Here is a 20746-nt window from a genome sequence, read left to right on the forward strand (position 1 = left end):
GGGTGAGCTAGGCGACCAGTTGCGTCCAGAGAGCCAGAATGTATGGTCCTCAGTTTCCCTGTTAAGTGGGCCTCCCTCTAAAAGGGGCGGTTGTGAGCTGCCTGCCTCTCTGGGAGCCACGAGGGACCTTGGTCCCTGGTTATTATCATGACCGTATTGCAGGGCCCAGGACCTGTGCGTGTTTGCCCAGTGCTGGGGGGTGGGGAGCAGAAAGGGCCCCGGTATTAAGAGAGTCCCTATGATGGGTGAGAGCCCAGAAGGGCCCTCCTGAGAGCAAGAGCCAGGCTTCATGGGAGCCAGGAACCAGCCACACAGTTCTGCCAAAAGCTGGGGGTTTAGGGGTGGGGTCTGGGGCACTGTGGGGGCCGTACAGTGGCCACCTCAAGGGGGTCAGCCCTTCTGGCCCAGGAGCTTTAATGTGTCTGCTCTGGCATCCCGAGTGGCTTTCGGCCACCCCTCGATCTGGTGGCTCCTGGGGCTGGGCAGAATCAGACCCTGCTCCTAGGCAGTTGGGAAGAACCAGGGTCAGGAGCCAGAAACCCAGGTGGTAGGGGGGGTTCCTGGGTTCCACCTCCCTCCCCAAGCTTTCCCAAGGAGCCGCTGGATGAGTTGGTAGGTCGGCCTCACTCCCACGACCAACCGGAAATGAGGCCGCGCCCAGTGAGCCTCCTGCCGCTCCCGCTGGCTCCCCTCCTGTGGGTCTTCCCCCGCCTTGGGTCAGGGCTGGCTCTGACGTCAAGGCTGGATGAGCCAGGGTGGACAGGAGTCAAAGACCGACAGAGCCAGCAGGACCAGCCAAACCAGACCACAAAGGCGGGGTGGAGCTCAGGCCGGTGGCTGGTGGGGACAGAAAGCAGATGCACGTACTCGCCAGTTCATTCACTGGCTCCAGGAGGTGCTCATGAGACTCTGCAGGGAGCAGTGTGAGTCAGGGTCAGGGTCAGGGTTTGGGGCTGGCATCAGCTGCTGGCAGGGGCACGGCCCTGGGAAGTAGTCGGATCTTGAGAAGTGGGATAGGAGGGAAAGGGCACCATCCATCCATTTGTCCATCCGTCCACCCATCAGTCTGTCCATCTGGGGCCTCTGGTGGGCCAGGCCCCGGGACAGGCCCTTATACCCACAGCCTCGTTGATGCTCAAGGGGCCCCAGCTTAGTGGGAACTATTTTATCAATGAGATAACTGAGGCTCAAAGATGTGATCAACCAGCCCCAGATCAGCCGGAGCTACAAGACCCAACAAGGCTTGCCGGGGGTGTGAGGGCATTAAAAATACAGAGGCCTCTCAGCTTCTTTTCACCTTTTGCAGAAGTTTAGAATCAGGAAGAAAACACACGTTCATCACCACATATCAGCCAGTACAAAGGCGGGTGGGGAAGCAGCTGGTCTGGCCTCCCCTCCAGCAGGGGCAGAGCGGCGAGCTCACACCTTCCTCATGCCGTCCTCACGCTACGGGGCCAGACCTGACCCGTCCCCAGGTCGAAGTTGCAGCACCACCTTCTCAGCTGCATCCCAGGTGAATGGACAACGCAAGAGTCCATGGGAGGTGCCGTTTGCCCAGTCAAGGAGCCACTCCTGAGACATGCAGGCTGCACAAGGAGCTACAAGGAGAGCTTGGGCACCTGCCTGTACTGCACAGGCTCTTGTTTTTGTTGGAGAGGTCCCCACAGGGACCCATGGTCCCGACACAGGTGGGGAATGGGTCCGGGCCAGGCAAGCCGGGGGTGCCTGGTGCCCCTCTGCCTCCTCTCTCTGCTTCTCCATCCCTGGCCCGGCATCCTGACATAGGTCTAGATGCCTGGGACTCTGGCCTGCACGGCTTCTCAAACCTCCTGTTTCCAATTTCTCCTTCTAAGCTTTCCTGACTCTAGGCTGTTTTGAGTACTTAACATGCTAAGAGTGTCTTAAATTCAGAAAGCCTCCTTCCCGTCCCTCCTCTCCTCTCCACAGTGGGGCTGGGGTGCAGTTGCGGGGCAAGGGGTCTGGCCTGCCTTGGGGGGCTGCCATCTTACCTCTCCGTGTCTCAGCTTCCTCGTCTGTGAAAGGGCCATGATATCGGCTTCTACCTTGCAGGGCTGTCGTGGAGGTGCTGAGATCCGTGAACGCAGGGAAACTGGGCAGGTGTTAGCTCCTACCCTTGTAGACACAGTCCACCTAAGTTTACTTGTTTGATTCTAAGTGCACTGCTGAGTCCCCTTATTTTGCAGTACCACGCACCTCCCACTAGGGGGCCTGGCCTGGGCATGAGCTAAACACCTGTGGGCTCTGTGCTGGCTTAGGAAGACAGCCAGGCCGCGAAGAACCCAGTCTACGGGGGAGGGGTGGGCCGCATGGTCCCAGGGGCTGGGGGCAGGGATGTGAGTGTTGGGATGGGATGGGTCAGGGTGGCGGAGGGATGGACAGACGGATGCAGGAGGCAGGTGTAAGATGCTCCCACAACACCACACCTGCCCAGCCCTTGCTGGGTCCCTGCTTTCAGCAACCCCAGAAGCCCGCAGGTGGCCAGGCAGGGGTCTACTCCAACACCCACTGGGACGGGGGGGAGGGAGGCAAGACCAGATCCAGAACAAAGTGCTTGCACAGGCAGGGCAGTAGCCATTCCCCAGGCCTCTCCCACTGAGTCAGGAGGGCAGTCTGCCCACGGCTGCCCTCCCTCCCCAACAGTGACTGGAGCTGAGCTGGCCCTGCAGCCAACTCAGCGGCCATTTCCCTCAGGCAGACCACTCCTGGGGGTCAGGGGTGGGCTCTAGCTTCCTCCCAACCCCCCTCCAGGGAGGGGCTCGCTCCTGTCGGGGCCTAAGGGGAGGAGACAGCTGGCCTGCTGTCAGCCATCCTTGGGGTGCAGCTCCTTCTGCCTCCTGGCCCCCTGGGAAGTCTAGCCCGGGCCTGCCGAGGGTACCCTGAGGTCTGGCAGTCCTGGAGGGAAGCTCTCAAGAGGGAATTTTCAGCACTGGTTCCCCTGACAGGGGCCATGCTTTGGGGCCAAAGGCTTCTGAGTTCCAGGGACAGCCCCCGACGTGGGCATCTGCCACCATCCTGCCCTCTTGGGCAAGGCCAGCTTCAAGGAGCTCCTCAGGTCCCTCAGTGGACACCGGAACTGGGGTCACTGGTCAAGTGAGGTGGCCTCAGGTGCTGTTTGACCCTGACACAACGCAGCACATCCTGCCGGGCCTCACTGGCAGGCCCCGGCTCCCTGGGCCACTCTTACCCAGAAGGGCAGATGCTGGGCAAACACATGCTTCCCCAACCTGGTGGGGGAGGGGGGCTCACCTGGGGTGGGTGCCCTTAAAATAATGCCCATTCTTGGGCCCTTGGGGGGTCCCAACTCCCGGCTGGATTGGGGGCGTATGAGAGCCACTCCCTGAGCTCCAGCTGGTGTGCTGCTCCCACCCTCTTCACTGGCAGGCAGAGGTCAAGCGGCCCACGGAAACCCTCACGTTGGCTGGCACGGCCTTCCAGGCCAAGGCCAAGGCCAGCGCACCTCGCACTCGCTCAGTCAGGATCCTGTTACCCGCCAGGCCCGCAGGCCAGACCAGAGGGGCCTGCCAGAAGCCAGGTGTGGACATTGGTCCTTCAGCGCAAGGATGCAGAGGAAATCCAGGCTGCGCGGGGAGGGAGTGGCCCTCAGCACCCTCCATCCACGAACCCAGTCCTCTTCCCTTCTTTCCTCAACCCCACATCTCCCTCCCCTCTTTCCTGGGACTCCACCTCCCCCTGCCCTCCTCCCCAGACCCCGTATTCCCTTCCGTCCCACGGGCCCAGCCCGCCCCTGCCGCCCACAGCCCAGAGTGTCCAGGAGAAGGCACCTCACACCGGGTCAAGGATACGCCTTGCCCACAGCCCCCCAACCCGGCTGTCTGACTTAGGTGGGCGTATCTCCTCCTTCCCTCAGCCAAGTTCCCTGCCTCTGTAAAGGGGTGCACTCTGCCACAGCCTGCTAGGGCCCAAGGCCAGGCCTCCAGTGGTCACCGCTCTGCACCCTTCCCTCTTGGCCCAAAATAGTCCTGGGATCAGCTCTCAGGCTCAGTCAAATATAGCCTGGCCTGTCCGGGCTCAGGCCCTGTGCATGCGCGCAGTGCCGGGAGGGGAGTGGCAAAGCTCAAGGATTTGGCTGAGCAGGAAGGGACAGAGCCCTCACAGGACCCAGAACCAGCTCCCGGGGCTGGAGGGGCCTCAGGGGCCTCTTTAGGCTGAGCTAACCCCTCCCCTGCCAAGGGCTGCCTGGACATGAGGGCCTGGGACCCCTCCCTGGGATGCTGACACGGACAAAGGCCTTCCTGGCTCAGTCCTCCATGCCTCATCTGCCCTGGGCAGCTCCTGGCCTCTGTCAGAGGCACAGAGACAGCCCTCCTGGGGCCCTGGAGAGCCCTCCTCCTAGGACTGTCCTCCACCCCCTGGGTCCCTCATCTCCTCTTTCCCTCCAGCACACCTTCAGGACAGAGCCTTGCTCCCATGGCTGCCAGGAAGGTGAGCATGTCTCCCTTCAAATCAGGGTTTTCTGGCCAACTGAAGACTCGTTAACAGCACACTTTGCTGATGCCCCGATCCTTGGACAGGGGCGGGGCGGGGCTGCCCCAGCAGGGCCAGATGCCTTGGGAAGTGTGGTCCCACAATAGCCTTTTGAAAATGGCAGGTCATGGCACCAGAAGCAGGCCCTGCGGCGGCCGGGGAGTCCGGAGTCCTCCTGCAGACAGTGCCAGGTGCGGCTGGGGGTCTCAGGTGGGCAGAGGGCGGGCGGGGTGTGCAGGCGGAGAGGACGGGGCCTCGCTGTGCGGAGTCTGTCCTTGAGCGGGTGTGCGGCAGACAGCACAGGGCTTCAGAGCAGACCCCAGAAGCTGGCCAGGAGAGTAAGAGCCAGGGCCAGGGTCGCGGGGGCAGCGAGGCTGGCGCCGTTACAGAGGTCGTACTGGCAGCAGGCCGTGGTGGACGCGTGCTTGGAGTAGCCGTCGTACACGGTCTCAAAGCAGCTGGTCACACATGACTTGCTCACCTTCATCCTAGTCGGGGTGTAGTCTGCAGAGGGGTAGAGGGGAAGGTCAGGACCCTGGGAGGGGCCAACCCCAGCTCGCACGGCCATTAGGCCAGGTTCCCCTCAGCCGGGGGCTCCCAGGGGATCCTGGGGCAGATGAGAGCCTCCCTCCTCAGCCTCCCCCACACTTCGCAGGGCAGAAGCAGGCCCCTGTGCTCCCCAGGGAGGGCTGTGCAGAGCAACCCACTGACTCACAAGTGCGTGTGGTCATGCAGTAGGTGACCATGGCCGGGCAGCGCGTGGGGTTGAAGCAGTTCTCTCCATTGTAGGCGCACACGTGGCAGTCCAGAGCCTGGGCTTGGGACCAGGGGATGGGGTCACAGAACAGGGAGAGGCCCTGCCTCTAGCCCATCACCCCTTGGTTCCATCACCCTCCCCAGAGCAGAACAGCTGGAAGGAGAGGTGGCCCCCAGGTATTCTGGCCTCCCTCCCCAGTTGCAGCCTGCCTGCCCCCGAAGGGGGTTGGTCCACTCCTCGTCTTCCATCTTACCCAGAGGCAGGCCAACCAGGGCCACCAGGAGCAGGGTGAGCAGGGGTGCCATGGCTGGAGGCGAGAGGGCAGAGTGGGCAAGTGGACAGCAGCTGGTCCTTGATTCAACTCAGGCCGGGGTTGGGGCAGGGCGCATAGTGGGCAGGGCCACCCCCTGCCCTCTGGAAGCTCCTGGTCTACTGGAGGCACTGCAGCCCTGCACAGAGGGGGACAAGGACCGGGGGTCACTGTGGGTCTGAGGGACCCACAAGGGGACTTGGGCAGGGGTGCTGGTGGCCAGAGCAGCCACCCAACTCAGCCTGGGAGTTGGGGAAGGCTTCCTGGAGCAGGAGACAAAATGAGATGAGAAGGAAGCAGGGGTGGGACTTTCCAACCAGAGAGAGCAGTGCCTGCAAAACTGAGGCCACGGAAAGAGGCACTGTCAGAGAAGGGGTGGGGTGGGGATGTCAAGGGGAGACTAGGGGGCTGGAGGGCCTTGAATGCCAGGCCAAAACCCACACTTTACCCAGGGGATGGTTGATTCAGGGGCCTTATGGGAGTTTGGCACACAGCCGTCTCACGGCCCAGGGCGGGGTACAGGGTGACCGGCCAGGGCAGGATGCCAGAGGAGTGGGTTTATCCCCACTGTTCCCCCTTCCCCTTGCTTCTGGCACGTGCCTGAGTGGGTTCCCCACTTCCTGCTACTTTCAGGTCCCAGCTTGGGCCCCTCTCCCAGGGAGACCTCCAGAGCCCTCCTGAGTCCTCCGCCACTGTGGAGCTCCAGGCAGCCATGGGCTCTGTCCAGCCTGTAGGGGGACGCGCTTCGAATGGCCCCCAGGAGGGCACTTGGGGAAGACAACAGAACGGCCCTGTCTGGATTTGGTGTTTGGGAAGGGAGATGCCCACTCTCTGGGAAGGGGCTGGGGGGAGGATCTGGACTACGACTCCCCTCCCCCGGCGGGGATATTTGAGCCTCGGTTCCTCGCCCTGGCGACTCAATTAGACTCTCTCCTTCCCGAGAACAACAAATCCATCTTCTATGACCCATTTTCCGGGCGTCATCCTCGGGATGTCCAAGGTCTGAGTAAGGCCGGGCCTGCGGCTCCAGCGCTTCCCGCCCCTTCCCGGTGAGCCCTGCCCGCGAGACTGCAGCCCCAAGTTGGGAGGGGAGGCTGCCGGGTGACCTCAGCTGCGGTGACCTTCACCGCACTGAGCCCCCGCTGCGCCCAGGACTCACCCGCGGCCGCGCCCGCCTGACAGCGCGTCCCTCCGAGCCCCGCAGTGGCAGCGCCGCAGCGCCGCCCCGGCAGAGCCGCCCGCCGCGCGTGACCGCCCCGCAAGCCCCGCCCCGCCCCGCCCCGCCCCCTGCCCGACGGCTCCGTCTCCCGCGGGCACCGCGGCTCCAGCCCCGGCGTCCCGACGCTTGGACACCGCGGACAGCCAACCATGCCCGGAAACCCACGCGACCTCAGAAGCAGGTGCACCATCCAGACGCGTCACGGGCCACCTGCACGGAGGGCCGAATCTTCTGCCCCTCCCTCCCTCCACCGGATGCACTTCGCCCACTCACCCCGCAGCGTTAGGTAGTCGGCCCCGCACCCCAGTTTTGCAGGTGGGTAACGTGGAGCTGCGGGGGTGGGAGGCGGGGCGCTGACGCTTCCTTTTCAGGCTTCTGGGTCCTGCTTTACCTGCTATGTGACCTCGGCACATTACCTGGCATCTCTGGGCTTCAGTTCCCACCTAACAAAGTGGAAAAGCAAGTCTTGAAAGGATCCCCTTATTTCACGGGCCCCTCCCACGGGAATAATGGTTAAGCCAAAATTTAAGATTTTCTGAGCCCTACATTTTTTTCTCCTAATGTGAGAAAGAAAAGGAAACATGCGGCGTTTTTCTTTGACCCTAAAAGTTTTTTTTTTCTTTAAAAGAGATGAACTATTTTGGGGGGCCCTAGGCAGTTAGCCTCCAGAGCTGAGTGGGCGCTCTTTCTGGACAGACCGGGATGGTTGCTCACCCTATTGCCAAATAGCTTCTGAGATGCAACGGGTGCCGGGAGTTGAGGATAAAACAGAAACTTTCCCAAATATTCTGGGTCTCATGAAGCTCACACTCTAACGGGGTGTGAAATAAACGTGTGGGCCAGAACCAGAGTGTTGTGGGCTTCAGCATCAGGTCAGTGTGAGTTCACGGGAACTGGCTTTACCGCCTTGCATTTAAACAGCTGGAAAATGGGGCAAAATGAATGAAACAGTGGTTCCCCGCTATTGCATAACAGGCAGCAGAGGGGTGGTCCTGCACCGCAGGGGGACAGATGAAGGAGGTCCCGCCACAGCGCAGGGGCGGGAGTACCCAAACCGAGCCCACGGTCTCCTGGACTGAGAAGACAGAGGAGGGTTCGTGGAGATCGAAGCAGCTAGATGTCACAGGACAGAGCTGCCCGGCGGGTGGGCTGTGGAGGCCTGAAGACGACTATACAGAAGTGGAAACATATCTATGCTTTTAGATTGGAAGGGTTAATATTATCAAAATGGCCAAACTACCCAAAGCAATCTACAGATTCACTGTGCTTCTTAGCAAATTAGCCAGGATATTTTTCACAGAACTAGAACAAGTAATCCTAACGTTTATATGGAATCACACAAGACTCAGATTTTGCAAAGCAATCCTGAGGAAAAAGAACAAAGCTGGAGGCACAACCCTCCCAGACTTCAGACAACACTACAGAGCTACAGTAATCAAAACAGTGTGGCAGTGGCATGCGCACACGCGCGCGCACACACACACACACACACACACACACACACACCCATATGGATCAATGGAAAAGAACAGAGAGCCCAGAAATAGACCCGCACACCGCTGGTCAGCTCATCTCCGATGAAGGAGGCAAGAATATGCAATGGAGAAAAGATGGTCTCTTTGACAAGTGGTGCTGGGAAAGCTGGACAGCTGCCTGTAAATCAAAGAAATTAGAACACTCCCTCACACCAGCCGCAAAAAATAAACTCAAAATAGCTTAAACATAAGGCAGGACACCATAAATCTCCTAAAAGAGACCATAGGTAAAACATTCCTTGACATAAATCATAGCAGTGTTGTCTTAGGTTAGTCTCCCAAGGCATTAGAAATAAAAGTAAAAATAAACAAACAGAACCTAAGTAAACTTATAAGCTTTTTAACAGCAAAGGAAACCTTAAACAACACAACGACAACCTATGGACTGGGAGAAAATATTTGCAAATGATGTGACTGATAACAGCTTAATTTCCAAAATATGCAAATATGCAAATAGCTCATACAACTCAATAACGACAATAAAAATTTAGAAAAGAGAAACAACCCATTCAAAAAAAAAGGCAGAAACCCTAAACGGATGCTTCTCCAAAACAGACATACGGATGGCCAATAGGCTCATGAAAAGATACTCAATATCACTAATTATCAGAGGGATACAAATCAAAACTACAATAAAGTATCACCTCATGCCAGTCAGAATGGCCATCATTAAAAAATCCACAAACAATAATACTGGAGCAGCTGTAGAGAAAAGGGAACCCTCCTACACTGCTGGTGGAGATGTAAATTGGTGCAGCCACTACAGAAAACAATATGGAGGTTCCTAAAAAACCAAAAATAGAGTTACCATATGATCCAGCAATCCCACTCCTGAGCATATATCCAGAGGTAACTCTAATTTGACAGCTTATTTGCTCCCCAGTTTTCATAGAAGCACTATTTACAATAGCTAAGACATGAACTCAAACTAAATGTCCATTGTCAGAGGAATGGATAAAGGAGATGTCACACACACACACACACACACACACACACACACACACACACAGAGGAATACTACTCAGCCATAAAAAAGAATGAAATAATACCATTTGCAGCAACATGGATGGACCCAGACACTATCATACTAAGTGAAGTAAGTCAGACAGAGGAAGACAAATAGTACATGATAGCACTTATATGTGGAATCTAAACAATGATTCAAATGAGCTTATTCATAACACAGAAACAGGCTCGCAGACATAGAAAACAAACTTATGGTTGCCAAAGGGGAAAGACGAAGAGGGATAAATTGGGAGTTTGGGATTAGCAGATACAAATCACCATGTATAGCATAGATAAACAACAAGGTCCTTCTGTACAGCACAGGGAACTATATTCAATACCTTGTAATAACTTATAGTGGAAAAGAATCTGAAAAAAAATTTGTATATATATAACTGAATAACTTTGCTATACACCAGAAACTGACACAACATTGTAAATCAACTCTACTTCAATAAAAAAAATATCAAAGTTAGTGGATGCAGCTAAAGCGATGTTTAGAAGGAAAATTTTGGCTCTAAATGACACAATGATCTGTGATCCCACCTTTAGAAACTAGAGCACATTAAACCACAAGTAACAAAATAAAGGAAATGATAAACATAAAAGGAAAAAACCCAATGAAATAGAAGAAGGAAATGAATAGAGATCAAACTGCGGAGTTTTGAGAATATCGAGATAATTTTTAAACCCCTAACCAGATTGTTCAGATGGAAAAGAGATGGAGCGGATCACTAACATCAGGAATGAGAAAGAGAGCTTTACGACAGGTCACAGCAATACTACAAGTATAATAAGGGAATATTATGAATGACACGATGCCAATAAATTCTATAAACTTAGATGAAATGGACGAGAACTATGTAGCCTGATTATCCCCCTGTCTTTTGAAGACACTGAACACGTTGTTAGAAATCTTCCCACAGAGAAAACGCATGTGCATTCTGCAAAGCACCTGAGGAAAGGACCATATCAACTCTATACAATCCCTCCTGAAAAATAAGAAATACGTCCCACTCACCTGGGTGGTGAGCATCATCACCCTGATACCAACCCCAGACACAGACATTACAGGGAAAAAACCCCAGCAACTACAGACCAGTATCCCTCATGAACACAGATGTAAAAATTATAAACAAAAGTGTGTTGAACAAATCCAACAATGCCGAAGCAGAAATACAAAATGACAAAGCGCGAGATTGGTTTAAAGTTCGAAAATCAATAAGTGTGATTCACAGTGTCACAAAGATGCTCATCTACATAGATGCAGAAAAAAATATTTGACAAAATGTAACATCCATTTCTGATTTAAAAAGAAACAAAACCTCTCAGCAGACTAGGACTAAAAGGGAACTTCCTCAGCCTGATAGAGGGCTTCTGCAAAAACCCTACGGCTAACATCATACTCAGCGTGTAAGACTGAATGCTTCCCCCTAATCTCAGGAACAGAGCAGCGACATCCTCTCCGGGCATCCTTACTCAGCATCGTACTCGGAGCCTGTCCGTGCAAGAAGGCAAGAAAAAGACACAAAGACAGAAAGAGAGGCAATGAAACTGCCCCTATTTTTTCAGAAGACAAGACGGAAATAAATAGAAAATTCCAGGAAATGCACAACAACAAAAAAGCCCTTCTGGAACTAAGTCGGTTTAGCAAGATTACACGGTAAAAAGTTAATATGCAAAAAATAATTGTATTTCTATATACTGACAACCAACAATGGATCCCTGAGAACTGCAGATAGCATCTATCAATAGCGTTCTGTGCTGTGAATTAGTTTGGGAGGCATCTTGACAAAAGCTGTGCAAGCCCTGTCTACTGCGAACTGAGAGACGTTGCTGAAATAAATTTCAAAAAGCCTTCGTGAGATGGAAAGGTGTGCTAAATTCATGGACCAGGATGCTCAGGGTTAAGATGTGAGTTCTCCCCTAACTGATCTACGGATTAGATGCAACCCCAATTAATGCCCCAAGGACTTTTTGTGTAGAGATTAACAAGCTGATTCTAAAATTTATATGGAAATGAGGAGTGTCGGAGCCAGCCGACAATCGATCAGGTCCAGAAATCTGTGCTGCAGGACTGAGAAAAGAAAGACAAGACTAAAAGGAAGACAAGACTAAAAGGTGGGGGAGAGGGTCTCACTCTAGCCCGCAAGACGCTAGGTCAAGAGTGGACCTCGTGTTTATTTCCAGCAGTTAATTTATATGCTTTTAACCCATAGGCAACAGTATCGTAGGTAACGGATTGTTTTTATGATCTCTTAACAATGTGTACTAAAATCAGTACCTTGTGCATAGTTACATACATCATTATTGTTTATATTTCTCATCAATCAAGACTAACCGTTCCCCATGAGCTAACATCATTGATAACTGTTATTGTTCCTCTAGGCTAACATCGTGATTTGTGTATTGGTAACTCAGGTGATTGTCACTAAGATCGCTAACTTATGTAACTTGTGTATTGGTAACTCAGGTGATTGTTACTAAGATCACTAACTTGTGTGACCTGTATCTCTCTTTCCAGAAGCCCCTGTTCTGAATAACTCAATGGCATCAAGATGTTTTTCCGACTCCAAATGCACCTGCTGTTTTTCTAACAAAGGGGTGGCGGGACAGAGATTGTCTTTGCTCAGTCAGCCTTAGAGCCTGACACCCCGCACTCTGGGAGTTTAGGCCCAGTTTCTGTGCTCGGCAGCCCTCAGGTCATGAGTGGTCCCCCGCAACTCCCCCTTTTTTAATTTTTAAATAATGACAGATGCATCCAGGTCCAGAACATCCAGCCATTATTGCCGATGAATTCGGCTAAACGCAAGCATCCGTTGTGTCAAGAATTCGGACAAACAGGAGAGTATACAAGGGGCCATACAAATCAGGATCAATATTATTATGACAATCACCAGAGCATGTTTCCACCAGTCACTTTTAAACCAATCAAACCATTGTGTCGGTAAGAAAGGTGTGGGAGAATCCATCTTTTTGATCTGTTCTTGCATATCTTCCACTGCCTGAGATATATTATTAGACAAATCCGGTATAAACACACAACATTCCACCTTAATAATAGCACAAGTCCCTCCCTGAGCTGCTGTAATTATATCAAGAGCCATTCTATTTTGAAGCACTGCTTTTCTCATAAGTTTTTGTTCAGCATTTAATGCTTCGACAGCATGCTTCACATCAGTTAAAGCTTGTTGCGTAAAATTAGTTAAAGCATTTACTTTTGTCATAACATCTACATTTCCTAATGAGGGAATAAAAATAGCAGCAAGATAATCATACCATTTGAAAACTGATCGGGTCCAACGAGCATGCAAATTAGGCATATTAGCAGGAATACCTTGTACTGATTTTACAATTCTGCCAGGTGCTATAACAAATCCTAAAGTACACCGCCCTACCCATCCACAAGGCAGCCATGGCCATACATTAGTCCCACAGATCCATTTTGTTCCATTGGGTGCAACCCAGCGATAGCCAGGATTTGTCCAATCAGAACCAGGCCATTTAAAAGGTTTTTTACATATAAATGTAACATCTATAGTCCATTTACAAAGTCTTTGAGATATGTATCCCAAATATTTCCAGTCCTTTTTTGTCAAGGTTTTTTCATTGAATCCGCATGGTTGTTCTCTTTGTTCCCAACAAATATCTGAAGGGTTTGTCAATTGTCCAGTTTCTGGGGTGATCCACATATATTGGTCCCATATTTGATAAAATTGTCCTGTAAGACGTCCAGAAATGTCCATGTCTAGTTGTTTTGCTTGTGGTGGGGCCTTATGATGTAAGTCCATAGCCTCTTTTTCTGTAGCGTTAAGATCAAAAAGGAATCCTGATTGCATAACTTTTACAGAACACCAAGTAAGTGCAGATATATTTTGAGAATATAACCCACCATATTTTTCTCGCTGTTGTAATAACAATTTACAAATTGCATGAAATTCATGTTTTGTTACAGGCATAACCCACCAGGGTAAACTACCAACAGATAAAGGCATAGCACTACATACCCAGCAATCAGATGAGTTATGGAAATTAGCATAAGCTTGAGCCCAGGACAAAAACACATTGGCGTGTGCACCAGGAAAAGATGACAAGGTAATAGAACATGCCAGGCTCACAATTAAGAACATCAGTGACACAGGTGGATTTTCAGTCGTCTTCGCTGTCTGATTCGCTTGTTGAACGAACTGCTGCACCTGTGTCTCTGTCGGCAGGGTCCGAAGTTGTAATCGTCGAAGTCTGGATAGCATCGTTCTTTTCCGCCTGGCGTACCAGCCTTTCCGGAAGCCTGCGCGGCGTATCGGCATCCTGCGGAAAAACACAAACATGGCCTCTTCCCCACATTAGAACTGGATCGGGGCCAGCCCATTGATTAGTTAGTGGATCCTTCCATCTCACCAAAGGGTGGTGAGAGGGTTGTTTATTCCAAAAACGTTGGGCGGCCGAATTGCCTTTTATGTCATAAGTTAAAAAATTTAAAATAAAAAGGGCATGGTGTAAATAGTTCTGTGGAGTAAGGGGATATAATTCCCCCTTCTTTAATTTATGAATTTGATTTTTAAGCGTTAGGTGGCAACGTTCCACAATTCCTTGCCCTTGAGGATTATAGGCAATTCCAGTCTTATGTTCAATTTTTAGTGTATGGCAGAAGCGTTGAAACATTCGGCTAGTATAGCCAGGGCCATTGTCGGCTTTTAGCACACGAGGTTGGCCCATGACAGAAAAACATTTTAAGAGATGATTAATACAATGTTTACTAGCTTCTCCAGTTGTAGAGTAGCATGGATAAATCCTGAGTAAGTATCAATGCTAACATGGACAAAAGGAGTGTTACGAAATTCTTTAAGATGAGTAACATCCATTTGCCAGAGATGATTAGGTAAAAGTCCCCGGGGATTAACCCCATAATGTGGGACAGAAAGTGCAGTAGGGCAGGTAGAACAGGATTTTACAATTTGACGAGCAGCTTCATGAGGAATTTTAAATTGCAATCGCAAGCTATGACTATTTTGATGATGAAGCGCATGAGATTGTTTAGCCGCTTCAAGAGCTGGGTAAAGCTGAGTAGCACGATCTACATTAGCATTACCTTCAGAAAGAGGGCCAGGTAAACTAGTATGTGCCCGGAGATGACCAAAATAGCAAGGGTGACGGCGACTGCGAATAAGAAGCTGCACGTCAAAAAACAAACGGTTGACGTAGGAATTAACAGTGCCAATAAAGGGAACAGTTTCTAAAATTTGTAAGGCACGAATGATATATTGGCTATCAGAAAAAAGATTACAGGGCACATGTTGCACTGCTATTAAAGCAGCTTGAACTGCTAATAGTTCTACTACTTGAGCAGAAGTTTGAGATGTTTGCCAAGAAACAGTTTTATCTTTAATCATATAGGCTGCAATACCATTAGATGATCCATCGGTAAATACCGTGGTAGCTGAGGAAAGGGGGGAGAGAACAGTATTTTTTGGGAAGAGAAATGGATGCAACTTTGCAAATTGAATTAGTTTATCAGCTGGATAATGGGTAGTAATGCGCCCTGTAAAATGGGCTAGAGCAAGAGCCCAAGAATCATTAAATTGTTGTAATTGGGCTTGTTGCTCTCTAGTATATGGAACTGTAATATAATGTGGGTCTCTGCCTAAATATAAAGTGGAGGCAGTACGTCCCTCTGCAATTAAAGAGCAAATTAAGTCAGGATAAGCAGCCAAAGCTTTTGAAGGGGATACATGCATATGTATCCAATACATAGGGCTATGTTGATAAAGCACTCCGGTTGGCATATGAGGAGTGGGTAAAATAAGTAAACCCCATTCTTGATTATAATCACAATAAGTACATTGCTGATTTTCAATGGCTTGTTCTACTTCACGTAAAGCCAAAGAAGCTTCAGCAGTCAATTTTCTAGGAGAACGAGGATTGGTGTCTCCTTTAAGAATGTCAAACAAGGGTTTTAACGTTCCAGTAGAAAGTTTTAAATAAGGACGAATCCAATTAATATCGCCCAGAAATTTCTGAAAGTCATTCAAGGTTAGCAGGGAATCCGTACGTAATTGAAGTTTTTGAGTTTGGAAAGTAAAATTATGTAAACGGAATCCCAAATAAGCATATGGACAAAATCTTTGGACTTTTTCATCCGCAATTTGAAGACCAGAAGCTTTCAGAGCAATCAGCATTTGATCGAATACGGTTAATAGATAACCTTCTTGAGAGTGAGCAATTAAAATATCATCCATATAATGAATCAGATAAACATCTGGATATTTTGAACGAATAGGTTGTAAAGCTTTAGCAACGAATTTTTGACATAAAGTGGGGCTGTTAGCCATACCTTGAGGTAAAACTAACCAATGATATCGTTGCATAGGTTCTTGAAAATTTGTAGAGGGAACACTAAATGCAAATCTCTTGCAATCATCAGGATATAGAGGAATAGTATAAAAACAGTCTTTTAAATCAATGATAATTTTATAAGTTCCATCAGGTATAGCCATGGGAGTAGGCAGACCGGGCTGTAAAGCACCCAGCAATTCTAAGGTTTCATTTACTTTGCGTAAATCTTGTAGTAATCTCCATTTTCCAGATTTTTTCTTTATGATAAATATAGGAGAATTCCAAGGTGAATTAGAGGGAGCAATATGCCCGCTGTCCAACTGTTCCTGCACCAATTGTTTTACAGCGGCTATTTTTTCTTGAGAAAGGGGCCATTGATCGACCCACACAGGTTGATCAGATTTCCATACAATAGGATCTGCGTGAGTCGCAGGACAGTCAAGGGCCCCCATTAAAAATAACCCAAACCTGTCTTATCCCTCTTTCCTTTTATTTGTAATGGTTGAGTAATTCCTTCATTATGTTTACCTAGGCCTTTATTTGGATACAATCCTTGTGATAACAACTGGTGAGAAACAGTGGGGTTGGGGCTATACAGAAAGACCCCCGTATTAGACATGATGTCTCTTCCCCATAGGTTAACAGGCAAACTAGGAAGCATATAAGGCTGAAATATTCCAGAATGTCCTTCCTCATCCTTCCAAGAGAGAAAGGAGAACTTTGTTCTGGATTATGCGATTGTCCAATTCCTTGTAGCATGGAAAGGCAATTTGTTTGGGCCACTTTTCAGGCCAGTGAGAGGCAGCAATTACAGAAATATCTGCTCCAGTATCTAGAATGCCTTTAAATGTTTTGCCTTGGATTTCCAAAGTCAGTGCAGGTCTCTGGCCGCTTATCTGCTGCATCCAATAAGCGTCAGAGGAGCCGAAACCTGCAGTACCTCTCTTATGATCAGTTTTATGTTTACCCACAGTGACAGTGGGCAACAAGATTAATTGAGCAATACGTTGGCCTGAAGGAATGGCTGTTATTGTTCTAGGAGAATGAGCCATCACTTTAATTTCTCCTTCAAAGTCAGAATCAATTACTCCAGGAGCAATAAGCAATCCTTTCAAAGTTGTGCTGCTACGTCCTAACAATAGTCCCACACTGCCGGAGGGCAAAGGCCCATAAATTCCAGTAGGAAGGGCTTGCATTCCCATTTCTGGGGTCAATACTGTATAGGTGGTGGCACAGAGGTCCAGTCCTGCACTTCCTGGGGTTGCTCCATAGAGGTCTGAAATATTTGGTCGGGAAGAAATAGATTGTGGCTGACCAGAGAGGTCTCCTGAATTGCCCCGTAACATTGTTTCGGGGCCTGGGGCTGGCCCCTCACCCAGTTTCCCTGGTTCAAAAGTTGTCCATTTATATCCGTTTTAGCTCAACAGTCCCTAGCCCAATGCATTCCTTTTTTACATTTAGGACATAAGCCTGGGTTTGTGACTAATGTATTTTGGCCCATTGGCTGTTTTCCCCGTTTAGGACATTGATTAGCTCGATGTCCTAATTGGCCACAAGCATAACAGCTGCCAGGGGCTCCAGCGGTTCTGGGAGTTCCCTGAAAATTGCGTTTGGGACGATTTTGCTGAAATAAAATCTCTTTTACTGTTTTTCCTTGTAGAGCAGCGGCTAAGGCTATTCCTTGAACGTAGGAGGGTCCTATATCAGCACAAATTCGTATAAAGTCAGCCAAATTGCTCTTTTTTCTATAAGGTCTAAGGGCTGCCTGGCAAGCAGAATTAGCATTTTCATAGGCCCTGTTCGGGCGCCACTTGTCGGAGCCAGCCGACAATCGATCAGGTCCAGAAATCTGTGCTGCAGGACTGAGAAAAGAAAGACAAGACTAAAAGGAAGACAAGACTAAAAGGTGGGGGAGAGGGTCTCACTCTAGCCCGCAAGACGCTAGGTCAAGAGTGGACCTCGTGTTTATTTCCAGCAGTTAATTTATATGCTTTTAACCCATAGGCAACAGTATCGTAGGTAACGGATTGTTTTTATGATCTCTTAACAATGTGTACTAAAATCAGTAACTTGTGCATAGTTACATACATCATTATTGTTTATATTTCTCATCAATCAAGACTAACCGTTCCCCATGAGCTAACATCATTGATAACTGTTATTGTTCCTCTAGGCTAACATCGTGATTTGTGTATTGGTAACTCAGGTGATTGTCACTAAGATCGCTAACTTATGTAACTTGTGTATTGGTAACTCAGGTGATTGTCACTAAGATCACTAACTTGTGTGACCTGTATCTCTCTTTCCAGAAGCCCCTGTTCTTAATAACTCAATGGCATCAAGATGTTTTTCCGACTCCAAATGCACCTGCTGTTTTTCTAACAAAAGGGTGGCGGGACAGAGATTGTCTTTGCTCAGGCAGCCTTAGAACCTGACACCCCGCACTCTGGGAGTTTAGGCCCAGTTTCTGTGCTCGGCAGCCCTCAGGTCATGAGTGGCCCCCCGCAGAGGAGGACCTGGAATAGCAAAACAATTTTGAAAAGAAAAAAAAAGATAAAATTTGGAGGCCTCATACTACCTGATTTTAGGTCTTAATATGATCACAACAGCATAGTTCTGGTGTCAAAATAGACATACAGACCTACGGAACAGAACAGAGATCCCAGAAATAGATTCCACGAATGAGGTCGCTGAGTTTTGATAAAGTACTAAGCCATTTCAACACAGAGAGGATAACTTCTTCAGCCAATGAGGGTGGACATAAGCAAAATTGAATTTCAAGCTGTACCTCACACCAGACATAAAAATGAACTCAGTGGATTGTGGACCTCACCGAAGAGCTAAACTTACAGAGAATCTATAAGAAAACATGAGGAAATCTTGGTGACCTTGGATGTGGCAAAAATTTCTTACAATCTACAAACTCTGCAAGAAGAAATCGATAAACTGGGCTTCATCAAAATAAAAAACTTCCACTCTCTACAAAATACTGTTATCAAAATGAAAAGGCAAGCCACGCTGGAAGAAAACAGTTGCAAAACATACATCCGCCTAAGAAGCTGTATCTAAAATGCATTTATCACTCTTACAAATAAGATGAACAGCCCAGAGGGAGCAAGGGAGTAGAAGGATCTGAACAGATGCCTGACTGAAGAAGCGCAAAGGCGTAAAAAACAGAGGATGCTCAGTATCTCCCGTTCATTAGGAACATGCAGACTAAAACAGCAGCGAGATACCACTACACACATGTTAGAATGTCTAAAGTTAAGGGCTGACACATTAAAAAGAATAACATAATGCCATTTGCAGCAACATGGATGGACCTGGAGTTGGTCATTCTAAGTGAAATAAGCCAGAAAGAGAAAGAAAATTGCCTTATGATGTTGCGTTTATGTGGAATCTTAAAAAAAAGGACACAAATGAACTAATTACTTATAACTTAGATGACTGATTTCTTGAATATGTGTAAGCACATGTGACTGTCCTTTATTGGATCACTTTATTGGATTGGATTACTGCATTCTGTTGATTCTTTAAAAAAATGAAAATAATAAAATAAAATTAAATTAAGGGCTGACGACAGCAAGTGTTGACGAGGATGTCGAGCAACTGGAATGCTCTGACACTGCTGGCAGGGGTGCAAAAGGAACAGCCACTTTGGAGAACAGCTGGCAGTCCTTCAAAACTGAGGTGCACATGAACCGTCTGACCCATTCGCTCCACTCCTAGGTTTTATACAAGGGAACTGAAAACATCTGTCCACGCGAAAACTTGAGCATGAATGTTCACAGCAACATGATTTGTGAGAGCTCAAACCTGGAAACACCCCGAATGTCCACCAACCGTGCATGAAGGAACCAGCCCTGTTGTGTGTGTACACCGAATACTACCAGCAACAGGACAGGGTGAACGATTGAGATGCGCCACAGTGCGGATGCATCTGGAGAGCACTCTGGGTGAAAGAAGATGGCAAAACACACAAACAGACAAAATGCTCACATGTTCTGAGAATCCATTTGTGTCAAATTCCAGAAAGTGTCAACTCATCTGTAGTTGGTGCGTCCCAGGTCTGAGCTGTCGTGAGTAGCACTGTGCACTGAGCAGTGGCGATGTGGGAGGGCAGAGGGACGCTCGGAGGGGCTGCAGGCGGCCTGGGGGTCATAGGTGTGCTCACTGTCTCGCTCTGATGACTGTTTCATGGGCATATAACGTGTTAAAACCCACCATGTTGTACACTTTAAATAAAAGTTAGAGTAGGGGTGTGGGGAGTGGGGGTGGGTGATCAGGGTAGGCCTCCATGCGTGGGCCACACTTGGGCAAAGACCTGAGGACATGGATGTGTCTGATCATGGCACCGTGTGAGGCCACTAATGTAGGTACTGGAGATGCAGACACAGGCTGGAGCAGTGGGGGGGAGGGGTCACCATCCAGCGGCTCTGGGAAGCAGCTCTGCCCTTCACCAGGTCCTCAGACCACATGGGGCCCCTACCCCTCCTGCTCCTGGCTGGACCCCTGGTCTCCACCGTCCCTCAGCCAAGTACCAGGCCGGGGCTCCTCCTCACCCCAGTTGAGCCCAAGTGACTGTCCAAGGCAGGTGTGGTCTCCCCTGAGAGGCCCCCATCCTTGTTTCCCTCCACACTGTGTCCCCTGGACCAGGCCTGGCACACACTGTTTCTGGGAGAGGGCAGAGGGTGGCCATCTGGACTGGGAGCTCCCCACCCCCAGCATCATGCAGGGTCCAGGACTCCGCTGCGCCCCTCTCCTCTCTGGACTCCCTCAATTCAGCAGGCAGGAGCCACATGGAAGGGAGAGACGTGGCCATCTTGGTCCCTCCTGGCTGCAGCCGTCCTAACAGCAGTGTGGCTAGGGAGTTGGTGACCTCCCCAGGAGCAGGGACCATGGCAACCCCTCCCCAGTCTTGCTTGTCCACGAAGGGCCAGAGAGAGTAAAGGTGGCTGGCCAGAGGAGTCACCTGCAAGCAGGTGCTGCCCCTCCACCTCCTCTGTGGAACTTGGGGGCCCAGTTGGCCCAAGGGAGGCCCCCAGTCATCTCCGCCCAAGGGTCCCTCTGACCCCAGGAGC

At 49.8% G+C, this 20746-nt stretch overlaps 1 protein-coding gene and 1 long non-coding RNA gene across 4 annotated transcripts; one reads left to right on the forward strand and one right to left on the reverse strand.

Annotated features, from left to right (window-relative positions):
- Positions 1–1287: 1287 nt before the first annotated feature.
- Positions 1288–7239, reverse strand: LYNX1 (Ly6/neurotoxin 1). Of its 3 annotated transcripts, none has more exons than XM_072949849.1 (4): positions 7066–7239; positions 5517–5712; positions 5222–5318; positions 1288–5010 (listed from the first exon to the last, which is right to left on the reverse strand). In XM_072949849.1, the coding sequence occupies exons 1-4, from the start codon at positions 7203–7205 to the stop codon at positions 4814–4816; spliced, it is 630 nt and encodes a 209-aa protein (XP_072805950.1). In that variant the 5' UTR covers positions 7206–7239; the 3' UTR covers positions 1288–4813. The 3 variants fall into 3 exon arrangements, with proteins under 3 accessions (XP_072805950.1, XP_072805951.1, XP_006211233.1); XM_072949850.1 differs by having other exon boundaries at positions 6963–7085; XM_006211171.4 differs by lacking the exon at positions 7066–7239 and adding an exon at positions 6733–6885 and having other exon boundaries at positions 5222–5323.
- LOC140689334 (uncharacterized) lies at positions 6963–19883 on the forward strand. Its single transcript, XR_012064259.1, has 3 exons — positions 6963–7107; positions 13288–13427; positions 17975–19883. It is a non-coding gene; the product is annotated as an uncharacterized lncRNA (long non-coding RNA).
- The last annotated feature ends 863 nt before the right edge of the window (positions 19884–20746 follow it).

This window comes from Vicugna pacos, chromosome 25 (genome assembly GCF_048564905.1).
Source record: "Vicugna pacos chromosome 25, VicPac4, whole genome shotgun sequence".
NCBI lineage: Eukaryota > Metazoa > Chordata > Mammalia > Artiodactyla > Camelidae > Vicugna > Vicugna pacos.